The 16,768-nt window shown below is 54.1% G+C and overlaps 1 protein-coding gene across 1 annotated transcript in view; it reads left to right on the forward strand.

Annotated features, from left to right (window-relative positions):
• The window catches only part of MYO7B (myosin VIIB), a 77,980-nt gene that overhangs the window by 36,935 nt on the left and 24,277 nt on the right, over nucleotides 1–16,768 (forward strand). Inside the window, exons 15-24 of the mRNA XM_089915928.1 lie at nucleotides 1,570–1,707; nucleotides 3,501–3,653; nucleotides 4,230–4,328; nucleotides 5,996–6,090; nucleotides 9,249–9,333; nucleotides 11,026–11,244; nucleotides 12,078–12,248; nucleotides 13,115–13,324; nucleotides 13,459–13,626; nucleotides 16,608–16,685. Of these exons, the coding sequence (XP_089772054.1) occupies nucleotides 1,570–1,707; nucleotides 3,501–3,653; nucleotides 4,230–4,328; nucleotides 5,996–6,090; nucleotides 9,249–9,333; nucleotides 11,026–11,244; nucleotides 12,078–12,248; nucleotides 13,115–13,324; nucleotides 13,459–13,626; nucleotides 16,608–16,685 (1,416 nt within the window). The remainder of the gene's footprint in view (nucleotides 1–1,569; nucleotides 1,708–3,500; nucleotides 3,654–4,229; nucleotides 4,329–5,995; nucleotides 6,091–9,248; nucleotides 9,334–11,025; nucleotides 11,245–12,077; nucleotides 12,249–13,114; nucleotides 13,325–13,458; nucleotides 13,627–16,607; nucleotides 16,686–16,768) is intronic.

Raw genomic sequence — 16,768 nt, forward strand, 5'->3', positions numbered from 1 at the left:
TATGTGATATGTGGTGTGTGTGTGTGGTGTGTGGTGTGTGTGTGTGGTGTGTGATATGTGGTGTGTGTGTGTGGTGTGTGGTGTGTGTGTGTGGTATGTGGTGTGTGTGTGTGGTATGTGATATGTGGTGTGTGTGTGTGGTGTGTGGTGTGTGTGTGTGGTATGTGGTGTGTGTGTGGTATGTGATATGTGGTGTGTGGTGTGTGTGTGTGGTATGTGATATGTGGTGTGTGTGTGTGGTGTGTGGTATCTGGTGTGTGTGTACTATGTGGTGTCTGTGTGTGTGTGTGTGGTGTGTGTGGTGTGGTGGCAGCAGCACTGAGGCTCCTGGCCAGGGAGGTGGGCAGCAGAGAGCCCCAGGTGCTCCTCAGAGCAGCCTAGGACGCCCCAGCAGGGTGCGGGTCTGTGCACCCCCTGGCAGCCATGCCTTCACCCCTTAACAGTGACTGTTCCAGAAAAGCCCTGTGAGTCACCTGACGAGGAGCACCCCCACGCCCAGGCAGGGAGATGAGGCCGGCTCAGGGGCTCAGGAACTGTGGGTGCAGCAGAGGACACCCCCTGTCCTCTCCCCCGCATGCTGCACAGTCAGCTCTGGCCACACTGAGGTGCCCTTGACCTCTCATCATCCCAACCCCCACCTCTACTCCTGAGGCTTTAGCGCCCAGGGCCCACAGCACAGCCACGTGCAGAGCCAGCCCAGGGGGGCACCAAGGAGCCGCGAGGCTGTGCAGGAATTGCCCAGGTCTGGAACCAGGCGGAGCTGGGCCAGACCCTCTGCATTCACAGAGCCAGCCTGGACGTCACAGCTGAGGCCGGAGCACAGCCTACTCCTGGCCCTGTGGGGACACCAGAGCATGTCCCACAGGTTTCAGGGAACAGAATGACAGTGGAGGGAAATGCACATTATTTTATAAACCAGGACAACAGGAAAATGCTGCCCATCGTCATTAGGCCTGCCAGTGACCGCATCCTGCTTTCAGAGGTGTTGAATGCTGAGCTCGTGTCTCCAGACGGACGCAATTTGGCAGTACATACTCAAGAGCATTCGACCTTGGAAAGGTTTGATCAAGGAGCATTGTCCAAGGCCAGCATTGCACAAAAACACACACTACTCTTGGCCCGGGGCTTGGGCTTTTGTTTTCTCTTGCATCCATCATTTTAATACATGTATTTTAAAACTGTATACATTTACTATAATGCTTACAATGTACAGTGTAAAACATTCAAAATAAGCATATAAAACCGATACAAAAACTGAACATGTAGAATGGTGAGGTAAAACATTCGCTCCTCACCCTGGTGCATCACCTGTGCGCCCCACTTGGGGGGCCCCACCCCTAGACAGGAGGCTTGCCCTGTCTTACTTGGCTCTGGGTCCCCAGTCTAGCTGGGCACCTGCACACATAGGCACTTGAGGAACCTGTGCTAGATGAATGAATGAGCGATTGGATGAATGTAGCCCTGCCCACCTGCAGGACCTCGGCAGAAGCCCTCACTGTGCCATGGGTCAGCTGTGCCCCAGGCCAAGCTCCCCAGCCTCCCACTTGTGCCCTGTGCTTTTGCCTGCAGTCTGCAGACTCCGGCAAGCGGCCCTCCACCTTGGCGGGCCAGTTCAAGCAGTCCCTGGACCAGCTGATGAAAATCCTGACCAACCGCCAGCCCTACTTCATCCGCTGCATCAAACCCAATGAGTACAAGAAGCCACTGGTAATGCAGGGAGGGAGAAGGCCTCTACTGGATGAGTCTGATGGCATCTGGGGTCATGTCACTCCCTGCACGAGTGTCTGGGCAGCTTTAGAGCTATCTGCCCCCATTTTACAGATGTGGGTACTGAGGCAAGGTGACCAGTCTAGGCCATTTGAAGGTCTGTGACCTTCAGGGCTTTGGATCACCCGGACCTCAACTGTCTCAGCCCTGCCATTCGCCTGCCATTGGCCAGGTGTGTTGCTTCTCTGAGCCTCAGTTTTCTCTTCCATAAATTCAGGACCTGCCTACCTGCAGGGAGCAGCAAGGATTGCACATGACGTTTTTGCCACATCTGCATAAGTAAACCACATTCCACAAGGGGCAGCAACCAGTACTGTGATTTTAGAGACTGACACCAACTGCTGGTCACCAAGACCTGAGGCCATGCAGCCCTTGGAAGGCAGCTTTATCTGCTTATGTGTGTGGTGGGGTGGGAGCCTGCTGCCTGCCCAGCCCCTGACACATGGGCTTGGGAATCCCACCCAGAGGCTGCAAATACAGGATTCCAGAAACTCGGAGATGCCATCTGAGAGGAGATAACATGATTAAAAAAAAAAAAAATCTTAAGAAAAGAAATAATATTACATTAAATGAAGTGCCTTTTTGAAAAGTATAAAATCATATGAAATTCAGGCTGGCCCAGGAGATCCAAAGTGTGTCTTCCTTAAAGGCACAATGCACAGATGTTAGAGAGTAACTGTGCTCCCAGAGGTCCTCTACCCACACCCACAGGTGGGGGCCTGAAGATCATTCTCAGGTCTTGTGGGTGCCCCTGGCTGAGACATTTCTGGGAGTTGGTAGCTGCTGTGCGGGTGTAGGGGAACCCAGGCTGAGGGGCCAGGAAGGCTCAAGGTAGGAACCCTGGCTCAGCCACTCAGGAGCATGGCCCTGAGCCTCAGGCAGCTTGTCTTTAAGTTGGAACTAAGTACCGCACCAGGTAGGGCTGTTGTAAAGATTAAAGGAAAAGCACCAGGCCCACCGGAAATAATAAATGGGAGCTAAGGAGTTGCCCAAAACTAACTACTGTGCGGTCCTTGATGCCACAGGCAGTTGCCTCTGTGGCACTCCGTGTTTCCAGGTGCTGGTGGGCTTGCCAGATTGGACGGCTTGCCCCTAGTCCCCAGACACTCCTGGTTGGAGGTGGAGGGGGGCTTTCGAGGGTCCCAGGCATGCAGAGTCTTGGGGCCATGGCTGAGACCCCATACCCCTGTGCAAAGCATCGTGGCCAAGTTCCTCTCCAAATACCCATCTCTGGAGGATGGACAGACTAAGTTTAGAATATTTTCTGACTCAAAGTAGGAAAGGTACTTATTCCTTCCACTAGAGTGTGAGAGGCACGATGGAGCCCCAGCCTGAAGGACTGCAGGGGCACCGGTCACCCCAACACAGGCAAAGCCAGAAGGAAACTGTGTTTTTTGGCATCATTGCTTGGGGGCACTTCAAAAAATTTTAAATGTGGCATATGCAAAAACACTTCGATATTCCTCATACTTTGCATATTCTGAAAATGTGGGAAGCATTTGGTGTTCTTGTGGATGTCCCAGTTCGTATGTTATCGACTTTTTAGCTCCTTGGAAAACACTTCCAGGACTTTGCAGCGACTTCAACCAAATATCTCCCTTCAAAACAGACCGTTCATGAAACCAAGCGTTTGCTTGGTTCTCCTGCATCTGGTGGACAGCGGAAGGGTTGGTGGCAGGGAGGTCCGGAAGGGGGAGGCCCGCGCCATCAGCCCCTCTCCTCTGCGCCCACAGCTCTTCAACCGGGAGCTATGCATCTGGCAGCTGCGCTACTCAGGCATGATGGAGACGGTGCACATCCGCAAGTCCGGATTCCCCATCCGCTACTCGTTCGAGGAGTTCTCGCAGAGGTTCCGCGTCCTGCTGCCCAGCGCCGTGCGCACGGAGGTGTGTGTCCCCACAGCCCAGCACACGGGCCCCGAGAGGCGGCGTGCGCATCCGCAGAACCCAGCCGCCTCTGGGCGCCCACAGGGCCGCCGTTCCAAGCGGGCTGCCCACCTGATGCCCAGGGCCCCTCCCTGGACTCCAAGCTTTGAAATGACCCCCGTTCCTGCTCCGCTTCTCTAGACGAGGCTAGCGGCTGAATATGTTCCTTCTAGGAGCATCCGCAGTTAAAAGCAAACACTCTCTTTTACGTGGCAGAATGTCACAGAGATGATAAGTGGCCAGGGAGCAGGACACTTCCTGCTTCCTAGCCTTCCCCGAACACTCAGCCATCCTGAAGTTTGGGCTGCCTGTGTCCAACGGCCACACTGAGGCCCCAGGCCCTACAAGGTGTGGTGGCCTCATGGTCCCCTGGGCCCCACCCTTGATCCAGGGTGCCCAGTGCCTGTGCCCCGGCCCAGGAGCCCCTGACGGCGACCCCTGTGGGAGCAGAAGGACCCCGCTCCCTAGGAAGCCCCCGAGGAGGGACCTCAGGCTCCGGCGTGACTCCACAGAGCCAGTCCTGTTTCTCTTTGGCAGCTTCGGGGCAAGTTTCGCCAGATGACCCTGCGCATCGCCGAAAGCAGGCTGGGCACAGACAAAGACTGGAAAATGGGAAAGACCAAAATTTTCCTGAAGGTGAGACCCTGTACGTGCTGGTCCTCAGCCTCCGGAAGCCTGTGTGGCTGGTCTGGTGCCCGTGGGCGCCTGGGCCGTGCGTGGCCCCTCCCTCAAGAAAGCCACGCTAGGGAGGAAGGGAGGAGGACGGCACGGGGAGAGCCCGGCCGTGAAAGCCCGGGGGCTTCTCAGAGGAGGACATTTAGGGCAAGGCCTGAGGAGAAGGAGGGGCTGCCTCCAAGCCACCGCGGGAGAGCAAGAAGGAGCTGAGGGAGGTCTCCCACTGACCCGGAGAACAGCCCTTCAGGCCCGCCACAGTCTGCAGTCAGACCTGGGGAAGCCCCGCCCCTGCCTCCCTGGAGAGGCGGGGCTTCAGGCAGGAGGCAGTGTGCCCCCTCCCCCATGACAGCTCCTTGGCCGGTCAGTACAAGCAGCACCATCTCCCACCTCCCACCTCCCTCTCCATCAACTCACAGGGAGGCTCAAGGTCACTCAGAGGCAGCCTCCCGCCCTTGAGGCTGGCCTTCGGGCCCTCCAGGATTGCGAACTGGGTCAGAGAGCCACAGGGAGAGAACCTCCCTGTCTCCTAGCCTCACACGCCTTGGGCAGGTCAGCAGGGCGAGAAAGACAAGATCAGGGCTAGAATCAGGGCTCTGCCAGCCGGCCCCGCACCCCACCTCGTCCCCACTGCCCTTCCCGAGGCCTCCACTCTCTCCTCCTCCCCCGTAGAGCCTGCCCAAACGTCCTTGTCTGTCCTCCCAGCCCCAGCTCTCCAGTGGGTCTGTCCGTAGGTCCAGGCGTTAGTCAGGTCTGCCTGTGCTGGGACTCTGGGGCTTGACAGGAAGGAAGAAGCAGAGGGGCTTCAGACCCCACTGGGGAGGTGAGGCTGGCAGAGGGAAGAGGTCTGGAGAGTCCCAGGGCCGCTGCCCAGGAGGGTGCGGTATGGACAGTGGGGTCAGCGTGGGTGGATGGCCAAGGAGGAGAGGTGAGTGCCCACCCCTCCATCCCTCCCCCTCCCTGGCTGCTCCGTGAGGCCACAGTCGGGGGTCTAGTCCATCTCTGTGTCCCCAGGGCCCACCCAGGCACACGAAGAGACCCAGTGCTTGCTTGATGCAAGACTGATGGGGGCAGGAAGGGCCACCAAGCCCCTGGCCTCTGCTCATCACTTACCAAAGGGCTGTGCTGCACTCTACTCCGCAAAGACAGCCCCTTCCTTCCGGGCCCGGGATCCAGGGGGAGCAGGGAGGTGGGCCAGGGAAAGTCACCGCTCAGGGATGAATACGGCTCATGACCTCAACACTCTGAATTCTATGCAAAGGCTGGAATTCATGTTTATATGGAAACAAGCATGCATCTGTATTACAGCTGAATGAACGTTGCACATGAATTTTGGGAAATAAAATACAGCTTTGGGGAAATGTTTTGCCCCCCTCTTGGTTTCTCCAGAGCAGAAGTGAAATTTCCCAGATCGAATTAACAAGAAGAAAGAACTAAAATGGGAAGCTCTTGGATTGGGGCTGGGGACGTAGCTGCGGTTCTCTGCTCTGAGCCACATCGGTGGCAACATGAGGGCCCCATCCCCTGCCCGCCCTCCTAGGAGCCGTGTGGGAAGAGTCTGAGACACTGCTGCAGGTGGGCGAGTAGGGGTGAGGCAGGGCAGCTGCATGATGAGATCTCTCCCATCCCAGGAAAACCAGGAAACCCTGCTGGCGGTACAGAGGAGCCAGGCCCTGGACAAGGCTGCAGTCAGCATCCAGAGAGTCCTGCGGGGCTACAGATACAGGTACCTGCCCTGACCCGTCCCAGCCCATACACCCACCCGCCATGTACCCTGGGCAGGCCTGTACCCCCCAAGGGCCACACGTTCCCACTGGTCCCCCTCTCGGGGTAACTGAGGCAGAAGCGCTGTCGGGACCTCCTGACCAGGGACACTGCAGCCTGTGTTGGCCAGAGAATTCTAATACATTATTTGAATCTTTGGGGTGGAGGGCAAACTCCACCGTGGAAGCAAGAGCCCAATGAAGCGTCAGCTGTGGTTTCGACTATATCTCGGCGTTCTCCTTCAGTTGTCTTAGAGAACGTATGGGTTTGGTTTTATGAGGTGGCTGGTTTTGGAGGGAAGAAAAGAACTGTCTTTGACTCGGTTTCCTTGTCAGTAAGAAGATAACGCTTGAATTTCAGTGCAGGTTCAGTAAATTAGCCATATTACCGCCTCCCTCCCCCTCACCACGTCCAGGGGGCTCGGCAGGTCCCATGGTGCCATTCCCTGCTGTCCTGTCGGCCCGTTGCCAACCATAGGAAGGCCTGGAAACCCAGAGAGGACAAAATGCGAGCAAGTGGCTGAGCCACGGGAATAGCGGCCATGGGCGCCAGCAAGCAGGGTCATGAGGCGGGGAGGTGTGGCTTAGAAGGCCATACAGGTTCAGGATTCCCCAGTGGTCTCCACTGCCATTGTTGGGGGTGAGCTCATTACTACCCATCAAGGATGACTTCCTACACAACCCAGGTGAGGGTGGATGTCTAGGCTTTCCACTGGGCATCTTCTGGTGTAGGTGGGGGAACCACAGTTGTTTACATGATGTTTCACTGGAGTAGACTTGGTTATTATCTAAAAATTTTCTGTCTTGCTAAACTGCCCCTTTCTTGATCCTTTTGGTAGAGAGAGAAGCCTTTTCTTGGGGTCTTTCTGGTCTGTGCCCATTGTCATTTCTGGATTGCCTACTTCTTCAACTCCTAGTCTGGGGTATGTGAGGCAAAAAGAAATCCAGAGAAGTTACCACTGTGTCTGAGATCCTTAGCTGGTCTTCCTTCTTCTCTCCATCTTTCAGAGTCTTCTTAATGTTTGTTTTATGTATAATGTCTAGGGGTTTTTAGTTGTAGTTAACAGGAGGAGTAAGGGAAAGTATGTCTACTCCGTCTTCCCAGAAGTGATCACCATTGGTAATTAATGGTGTTCTTGCTGTTCTGGCCAATGCAATTAGACAAGAAATTTAAAGAAAATATAGAAATCAGGGTTTTTCCACTTCAACACTATTGACATTTTGCTTGGATAACTTTTTGTCATAGGGGGCTGTCCTGGGCATTGCAGGATGTTTAGCAACATCTGAACTCTACTCACTAGATGCCAGTAGCATCCTCCCCAACCCCCGGTCATGGCAACCAAAAATGTGTCTAGACATTGCCAAGTGTGCCTGGGGGGCAGAATCACCCCCAGTTGAGAATCACTGGTATAAATATTAGAAAGGAGACAAATTATCTTTATTTTTAGATAACTCAGTTGTTTACTTTGGCCTTATATTAGAATCATCATGTGAGTGTGTGTGTGTGTGTGTGTGTGTGTACATGCACCAAAAAATATTGAATAGATAGATATACAGACATATATTGTCCACCCATCAACAAAGATTCTGACTTAATTGGACTGGACGGCACCCAGACATCAATAAATATTGAAGTCCTCCAGATGATTTTTTTCTTGTTCTTTTTTGTTTGTTTGTTTTGGTTTTTGTCCCCCAGTTTTATTGAGATATAATTGACTTACAGTACTGTACAAGTTTAAGGTGTACCACATAATGATTTGACTTATACATATCATGAAACGGTTACCACAATAAGTTTAGTGAACAACCACCATCTCATACAGATGCAGAAACAAAAGAAAAAAATTTTTTTTTCCTTGTGATGGAAATCCTTCTTAGGGTTTACTCTTTTAATAACTTTTATATATACCATAGAGCAGTGCTAACTATAGTCATCATGTTGTACATTACATCCCTAGTACTTAATCTTATAACTGGAAGTTTGCACCTTTTGACCACCTTCATCCAATTCCCCCTCCCCCAACTCCCCGAAGATGATTTTTAATATGATTGAGATCTACTGTCCTAAACCTAAGAAAATACCCTGAAAAATTATTAGAAGTGATAAGAAAACTCAGTTAAGTGCGGGAGAAAAGGTACATCCTGTATGCACCTCTGACTCCCCAAGAGGCGAGGTTTCAGGTTACCTCCTCCAGCTTTCAGCCCTAGTTCCTCCGTGTGGAGGGAGCAGTCTGCTGGAGCTTGCCAGGCTGCCTGGGTCTGGGGGCAGCCCTCTGCTTTGACCTGCCCCCAGAGAGGAGCTCTGGTCCTGAGACTTCTGACCTGATTTCTGGTAAACCCCTGGGCTAGTGGCCAGAGGAGGGGGCAGAGTCTGACAACGAATAAAAAGTTGGAAATGGGTTTTATCCCTTCAGAGATCTTTGGGGGAAATGAGGAAATTTATTCTCCTCGCTCTAAAAACTGGACTGTCCTCGGGAATTCCCTGGAGGTCCAGTGGTTAGGACTCCTCGCTTCCACTTCAGGGGGCACAGATTCAATCCCTGGTTGGGGAACTAAGATCCCGCAAGCTGCGTGGCATGGCCAAAAAAAAATAAAGAAAAGAAAAAGAGGGGCTTCCCTGGTGGCGCAGTGGTTGGGAGCCCGCCTGCCGGTGCGGGGGACGCGGGTTTGTGCCCCGGTCCGGGAGGGTCCCGCGTGCCGCGGAGCGGCTGGGCCCGTGAGCCGTGGCCGCTGGGCCTGCGCGTCCGGAGCCTGCGCGTCCGGAGCCTGCGCTTCCGGAGCCTGTGCTCCGCGGCGGGAGGGGCCACAGCAGCGAGAGGCCCGCGTACCGCAAAAAAAAAAAAAAAAAAAAGAAAAAGAAAAAGAAAAAAGATCAGTTTAAATAAATAAATAAGTAAATAAAAACTGAACTGTCCTCATTCACAAATTTAGTTGTTGGCAGTAGATTTTAAGCTCCTAACCTGTCTGTCTTTCAGCCTATAAAGGCTTCTGGAAAAGAAATATTGTATGCATTCATTTCCCCCAACATTTCATTCCCTCTCTTCTTTCAAAATCAGTTTTTCCCCCCAAAGGCTTTAAAATGTCTGTGGTTGTTACCACTGACTTGCATTTCCGCTTCTAGGAAGGAGTTCCTAAGGCAGAGGCGGGCAGCTGTGACCCTCCAGGCCTGGTGGAGAGGCTACTACAGCAGGAGGAACTTCAAGCTGGTAAGAGACTCACGTGGGAGGCGGAACCTGCGGGAGCAGCCGTCCAATTAGAAACAAATGTTGACGATTGTTTATGACTGTGAGAGCTGGGGCAGGAAGCATCACATCAGCCACAGGCATGATCTGGACCTCAGCACCCCACACACTCTTCTTAGCATAGTGTCAGGTCACACAGTTTGCGGGTTTCAAAGCGTTCTCCTGCAGAATTTGGGGCATCTCCAGGGCTAGAATGAGATGTCCTGCTCTGAAATTAGATGGTGGCTTTTTTTCCCAATTTCCAGGCAACAGAATAAGTTAATGGATTGATTATTTTCTGTTTCAAGCATTTTTTTCTAATTTTTTCCTTGACCACAGGCACTGCTAACGAGTGTCTGCGCAACAAGCAAACCAGAGCAACCTTGAACCGTGTCCTGTGGGGCCTGTTTGACTGCTTGCCTTGGTCATGGCTGCGACTGTGGTCGGGACATGCCGTGGTCACGTCAGCAAAACTGACCCACACCTGTCCTCATTCCGTGCTCACAAGGGCACACTGGCAGCTGACATGGATGGAAAGGCTCCTTGGGGCCTGTTGCTCTGTGTGCATCATTTTATTATTTTTTTTTCCTAAATTTCTTATATGTAGTTTTTTTTTTAATACATTTATTTATTTTATTTATTTATTTTTGGCTGTGTTGGGTCTTCATTGCTGCGCACGGGCTTTCTCCAGCCGCGGCTCGCGGGCTCTAGAGCGCCGGCTCAGTAGTTGTGGCTCACGGGCTTAGCTGCTCCGTGGCATGTGGGATCTTCCTGGACCAGGGCTCGAACCCGTGTCCCCTGCATTGGCAGGCGGACTCTTAACCACTGCGCCACCAGGGTTATTTATTATTAAGCCAACGCTGTATGCCTTGAACCCGTGTCCCCTGCATTGGCAGGCGGATTCTTAACCACTGCGCCACCAGGGTTATTTATTATTAAGCCAACGCTGTATGCCAAGGAACCGAGGCATAGAGAAATTAAGTCATTTCCCCAAGAGCACGCAGTCAGTAAGCAGCAGAGCTGGAGTTTGGATGTGTGTCTGTGTGACTTCCAAACCTGTAAGATGAAGCATGACCCCTCACACCTGGCAGCCGTTAGGTTGGTCTTTCAGAAGCCAACAGGAGCCATCCCAGAGGCTTAGGGACTGCTGTGGCCTAGGGTGTGTTTGCAGCATAGAAGCAGGTACTCATAGTTTATTATTTCCTCTTTATTTTCAAAATCCTTGAGGGATTAGCTTGATGGAGCCGGCCATAGGCCTCCACACAGGTACTCTAGCTCCACACAAGCTGGCTGGACTTGGCTGCAGGTGTGAAAAGCAAGGCCTCTGGAATCGTATCACGCATGTGACACCCAAACCAGTTCTCTGTTACTGGTAGAACTACCAGGAAACTACTTTATTATTGACGCCATTTAAAAAGCCTTCTTTAGCACTAATTTCATGCCAGGCTCTGTTCTAACTGCTTTACAAGTGTAACTAACTCATTTAATATGCTTGTACTCACAGGCACATAAAATTTTAGCACTAGCGCTTATGCCATAAAGCAGGTAACTATAAAGCTAATTTGTGAGGACACCTTGCCCCTTGCTCTCTGTCCCCTCGGGACCAGGCCTTTCTCTGCTCTGTGCCCTGCTGGGCCCAGGCCTCTCTGTGAGTGCCCGTCCTTCTTGCCTCCGCAGGTCCTCCTGGGTCTTGAGCGTCTGCAGGCCATTGCCCGGAGCCACCTGCTGGCAAAGCAGTACCAGGACATGCGGCAGAGGATGGTCCAGCTGCAAGCCCTCTGCAGGGGCTACCTGGTGCGCCAGCAGGTCCAGGCCAAGAGGAGGGCAGTGGTGGTCATCCAGGCGTACGCCAGGGGCGCAGCTGTCCGGCGGAACTTCCGGCGGCAGAAAGCCAATGTAGGTGGTCACTGCCCTCTTGGGCAGGTGGGAGGTGGCTGGGCCCAGGTGAGGGAGGGTAGGCGGAAGGAATGGGCAGCGACATAGGGCTCTTGCCAGATACTCCTGCCCCCTCCAGGTCCAAAAATACCAAGAAATACCAAGAGGAGCCTTCAAGAGAGTCCAGGCAAGAGAGGCGGGAGGGCAGGGAACAGGGGAGCAGCGCCGAGATGCGTATCCCTGCGTTTTGAAATTTCACCCTTGCGTGATCCCATTTCCTCCACTCGGAGAGCACCTGAGACTCAGCCTCACCCCTCAGAACTTGCTCATTCGGCAGTGGTGATAAGGAAAGAGGGCCTAGGATGAAGCCTTCCCCTGCTCCGTAGATGAAAAGGGGCCCACGGGGTACAGTGCTAGCACAGTGGCCAGAGCAAGAAACAGTGCAGAGCCCCAGACACGTCAGCAGCGTGTTCCTGCACCCACATGGCCCCGGACAGGCCACAGACCAGGGCAGGCCCAGGGCCCCCTCCCAGGGGAGCCTTGGTACTCTTTGTGAAGGGGCCAGGTGGGCCTGAGTGGGTTTTGCAGCTAGGTTCTGGGGGTCTTCGGGCTTTGGCGTGGTACCCTGTGAGGACAAGCAAGCATCTCCCCTCTCTGGACCTCTAATTATCCCCCGGGAAAGGAGAAGCCCAGGCTGGTTGATCTCCAGTCCCTGTCGCTTTTAAAACCTAGGATTTTAGAGGGAAATGTATTGATTTGGACAAATATGGCGGGAGGAGGTTTATTTGGCTCCCGGGAGGGGCTTGCCCCAGCCGGGCCTGTGGTAACCGTGGCCCCCCGGGGTGTCTGTGCAGGAGCCTCTGGTCATCCCTGCTGCAGAGCAGAAAAGCCCAAGCGCTGTCCCCAGCAGGAAGCGTAAGTCCATCTACGACACCGTCACCGACACGGAGATGGTGGAACAGGTGTTCGGCTTCCTGCCTTCCCTGACAGGCGGGCAGGAGGGCCAGGCCACACCGCACGTCGAGGTAAGATAGGCCCTGCCGGCCCAGCAGCGAGAGGGGCTCTGTCTAGGGGCCAACCTCTAGGCTTTACTGAAAAGCCAAGACTCAGCTCGGGGAGCCGATGGAGTAGGTAGGTGTTGAAGTGAGTTCTGCGGTCCTGGGTGAAGATGCAGGGAAAACAGGAGCGAGGGTCTCTGTGGTCAAACCCTTTCAAATTGAGCAGGTTTCTTACCTGCAAGGCTTCCTAGAGCCTTTACTGCGCGAATGTCATTGGGCTTTCAATCGGGCAGCGTTTCCCGCGTGCGTTTGGCCCCTGTCACAGAGCACCTCGGTGGCTGCTGCTCTGCAGTATGTGACCTGGGGACCCGAGGTAGAAAACGCACGGCAGGAGGAGGGCGTATCTGATTTGGGGGCAGCTCCGGGGCTGTCCCGTTGACTCGCACCACATCCTGCTCTGGGCCAGTGACCTAGGCGCCCCCCAAGGTGCTCATGCCTCCCCCTCCCCCGCCCAGGCTCCCCCACACACACATAAATCATCTGTGCAGTGCGGGCAGCCCGGCCCCCCTCCACTGGAGGAGCATTTGACAGAAGCAAGCAGGAAGCGGGTAGGGAGTGGGGAGTGTCTGGAGAGCCCAGGTCTGCAGGCAGAGGGTGCCAGGTACCTGGGGCTTTCACACCGAGGCCCGCCCAGCACCCGGCAGCCCACCAGGGGCCCACCGAGGGTGAGGGTCGGGGAGGTCCCCAACACAAGGGGCAGTGGATAATTCTGCACCCCGTCAATAACCAGACAGACCCTTCTTGGGGCTCCCTGGCCCCCAAAGATGCACACGCTGCCAGGTCACATCTTAAAGGACAGCAGACCCTTGTCCCTCTCTCTCACTGGCACCCAGGATCTGGAAGAGAGGACCCAGAAGCTACCCGAGGTTGACCTGGACACGGTCCCCATCATGGAGGAGCCCGAGGAGGACGCAGACGGCCTGGCCGAGTACACCTTCCCCAAGTTCGCCGTGACCTACTTTCAGAAATCAGCCAGCCACACACACATCCGGCGGCCCCTCCGATACCCTCTGCTTTACCACGAGGAGGATGCCGACTGCTCGGTACCTGGTTCTCTGGTTTCTAGTGGCTCAGGCCTCCCCCTGGTTCAGCGGGAACCAGGCACGGACGGGGTGCTGTGGGCTCCCCGCTGCGTGGAGCTGGCTTCCAGCCAGGCACTCTGTCCCCGTCTCCCCAGGCCGCCCTGGCTGTGTGGAACATCATCCTGAGGTTCATGGGTGACATCCCGGAGCCAGTGCTCTTTGCCAGGAACACCCTGCGTGGTGGCTCGGTGATGCGGCAGATCCATGACGCCCCGGGCAGGGAGAGCGGTGCCCAGCCTCCGGCACACGGCGGATACACACAGGTGCGCAGTGGGCGGGGGCACAAAGGGCATACGCCCTTCCGGGGTCCCCAGGCCCCGGAAGCTGGACTGGAAGGGGGAGGCAAGACGTGGAGTGAGCATCACCTGCTGGACCCAGGGGCCCCTGAGGCTTTTCAGTCTTGGATGGCACTCAGGAACTCATGAGTCAGGCATTACACCCAGGACTTTGTGAATTAATACAGTCATCATAGGAGAGGATCTCCCAGGCTCTGAACACTGGGTTTGACCTGAACATTGGACAGTAATACTAACAACAGATGTTATTACTGACTGGTGACGTGCTATGTGCCAGTTGCTTGTCTTCAGTTAATTTCCAGATGAGCCATCCCTACAAGGTAGGGATTATTAAGTTTATTGTAGCTAGAGAAACTGAGAAGTGAAGTGACTTGTCCCCAGATCACAGTGAATACGTGTGACACAGCTGGGCTTTGAATCCATTCTGCCGAATTCAGAGACCAAACTCTTTACCCATGTTCTGCCCTGTCCTCTGATGGAAGGTTAATTCACATCCATTTTTGGTCAGAAGTCCTTCCTAAAGCCCTGGTTTCATGATGTCATCTTAGTGGAATTAACCAAAATAGTCCAAAGGAATGACACAGCAGTGATAGCACTCGGGCCCACCAGCATTAGGAGTCCCACGATTGCCTATGACTCTGACACCAATTCCAGCGGATGTGGGTTTTTCCCCACACCAAGACTTCTCAGTACCAGCTGGGTGTCCTACAATTCAACTCAATCCTGACACTACCTGTCTGGAGATAGTGTCTGATTCCACAGATGAAGGACTCCATCCTTCAAGATGACCCCTGCTTCAGCACAAGTCCAGATTGTTCCTCATTTGCTGACCCACTGGCTGTAATCAAAGGGTTCCCACAACACCCTTCTTGGGTTAAATTTGGGAGAGTGGCTCAGAGAATTCGGAGCAACATTTTACTTACTACATTACTGGTTTATTGTAAAAGGATACAACTCAGAACAGCCAGATGGGAGAGATGCATAGGGCAAGGTGTGGGGAAAGATTAAGACGCTTCTATGGGGAATTCCCAGGTGGTCCAGTGGTTAGGACTCCATACTTTCACTGCCGAGGGCCTGGGTTCAATCGCTGGTCGGGAAACTAAGATCCCACAAGCCACACGGTGCAGCCAAAAAATAAATAATAAATAATAGGAAAAAAAAAAAGAAGCTTCCATGTCCTCTCCAGGCACCACTCTCGCTAAACCTCCAAGTGGTCACCAACCTGGAAGCTCTCTGAACCCTGTTCTTTTGGGGTTTTACGCAGGCCTCATTACATAGATACGATTGATGAAATCATTGGCCACTGAGCCAGCTGAACTCAATGTCCCGCCCCTCCCCCCCTCCCCTTGTCCCCTGGCAACCAGACCCACCCTTAGGTGCTTTCCAAAAGTCACCTCATTAACATAAAAAGACACCTTTATCATAGGAAATTCCAAGGGTTTTAGGAGCTCTGTGCCAGTAATGGGGACAAAGACCAAATATATATTTCTTATTAGAAATCACAATATCACAGTGCCCCATACCTCAGCTCAGATAGCTGTGAGGTCCTGTGTGCAGACCAACTGCATAGACATCTAAGGGAGTCTGCAGCCTGGCATCACGTGGCCAGATCTGATCCAGGGATTACATGGAAGTTGCCCAAACTCAAGCCCTGACTCCCTGACCTCTAGAGATGTGGGCTCTGCAGAGTGTAATAGTCATTCATTGCTGTGTAACGAATTACCCCCTAAATTTGACAGCTTGAAACAGCCCACATTCGTTATCTCAGACAGTTTTTGAGGGTCAGGAGCAGCTTAGCTGGTTAGTTCGGGCTCAAGGTCTCTGGTGAGGTTGCAGTCAAGCTGTCATCTCCAAGCTCGACTGGGGCTATGGGATCTGCTTCCAAATGGCTCCCTCACATAGCTGCTGGCAGGAGACCTCAGCTCTGGCCACCTGGGCCTCTCCATGGTGCTGCCCGAGTGTTCTCACATATGCTTCCTCCACAATGAGTGACCTCAGAGAGACAGCAGGAAGGAAGCTTCAATGCCTACATGCCACGGTGGGTGAGAATGTCAGGAGGCAAGGGCCACTGGGGGCCACCTTGGAGGCTGGCCACTTCTCAGGGAGGGGATGCTGGGAGGTGGTCCAGCCACTGGCACCTCTGGAAGGTGAGCACAGGGAGGACTGTCTTCCCAGAGGTCAGATCTCAAATATTCCTTCCTGCACACTTATTAAGCAGCCACCATGTGCCCCCCGAGGAGGAGCAGTGGGCTGAGTGAGCCTTGCCCACCCTCGCCCGCCAGCCTACCATGTTTTATGTTTGTCCCCTGTGTGGCAAACCAGTTTTAGCCCAGCCAGAAGCTGGTGCCCAGCCCTGGACCCAGTCCCACATTGAGCTCTAATTTTGGCAGCAACTTCTCATGACACCATCAGGACAGGGTGTGACCCCTGCCTAAGGAGACCAGCAGATCTCGATGGCTGGGGGCAGACCCCTCCCCACCCAGACCAGGCCCCGCAGCTTAGAATCTTCTGATCTCTGGGAAAGCCCCTACCTTGCAGTGGGTGGAGTGTATTCCAATTCATCCACCAAATTGTCACAGAGAATGACCATAGCCTGGGGCTGTCCTGGGCACCTGGGCTCAGACCCAGCCCGCTTGGCTGGCGAGAGGTCCAAGCTTTGGAATCAGGACAGTCCTGAGCCCTCCCAGAGGGCGGGTGACTGGCCGAGCAGCTTTTGTCCAGTTTCTCACTTTCCCTCGCCTCTGTTTCCTCACTCAGCTGTGAGGATGGCAATGCACACCCGTCAGTGTTGCACAGCTCGGTCAAGATGAGGGGCTGCTTGGCGCTTTGTCAATCGGCTGGGAAATGGCTGGGGTATCTGAAGACTAGCCCCACCCTAGGCACTGTTGGGTCAGATTGGGAGGTGCTACCCCAGCTCACCATCCCTCAAGAACTGTCTCCATCCACAGAGGCCCAACCACAGGGACAGAGGGACCAAGGACATCTCCTCCATGAAGCTGAAGCAGTCCTCCAGGGCCACGGGCCAGGTGAGCCCAGGGACAGGGGACCTGGGCCTGTTCCCAGCTCTGACGCCCGCTGGCTGGCCTGCGGCAGCATTCCAGGCTTTCAC

The sequence above is a fragment of the Delphinapterus leucas genome, chromosome 8, assembly GCF_059928025.1.
Source record: "Delphinapterus leucas isolate spDelLeu-1000000601 "Yukka" chromosome 8, BTC_Dleu_Yukka2, whole genome shotgun sequence".
In the NCBI taxonomy this organism is placed as follows: domain Eukaryota; kingdom Metazoa; phylum Chordata; class Mammalia; order Artiodactyla; family Monodontidae; genus Delphinapterus; species Delphinapterus leucas.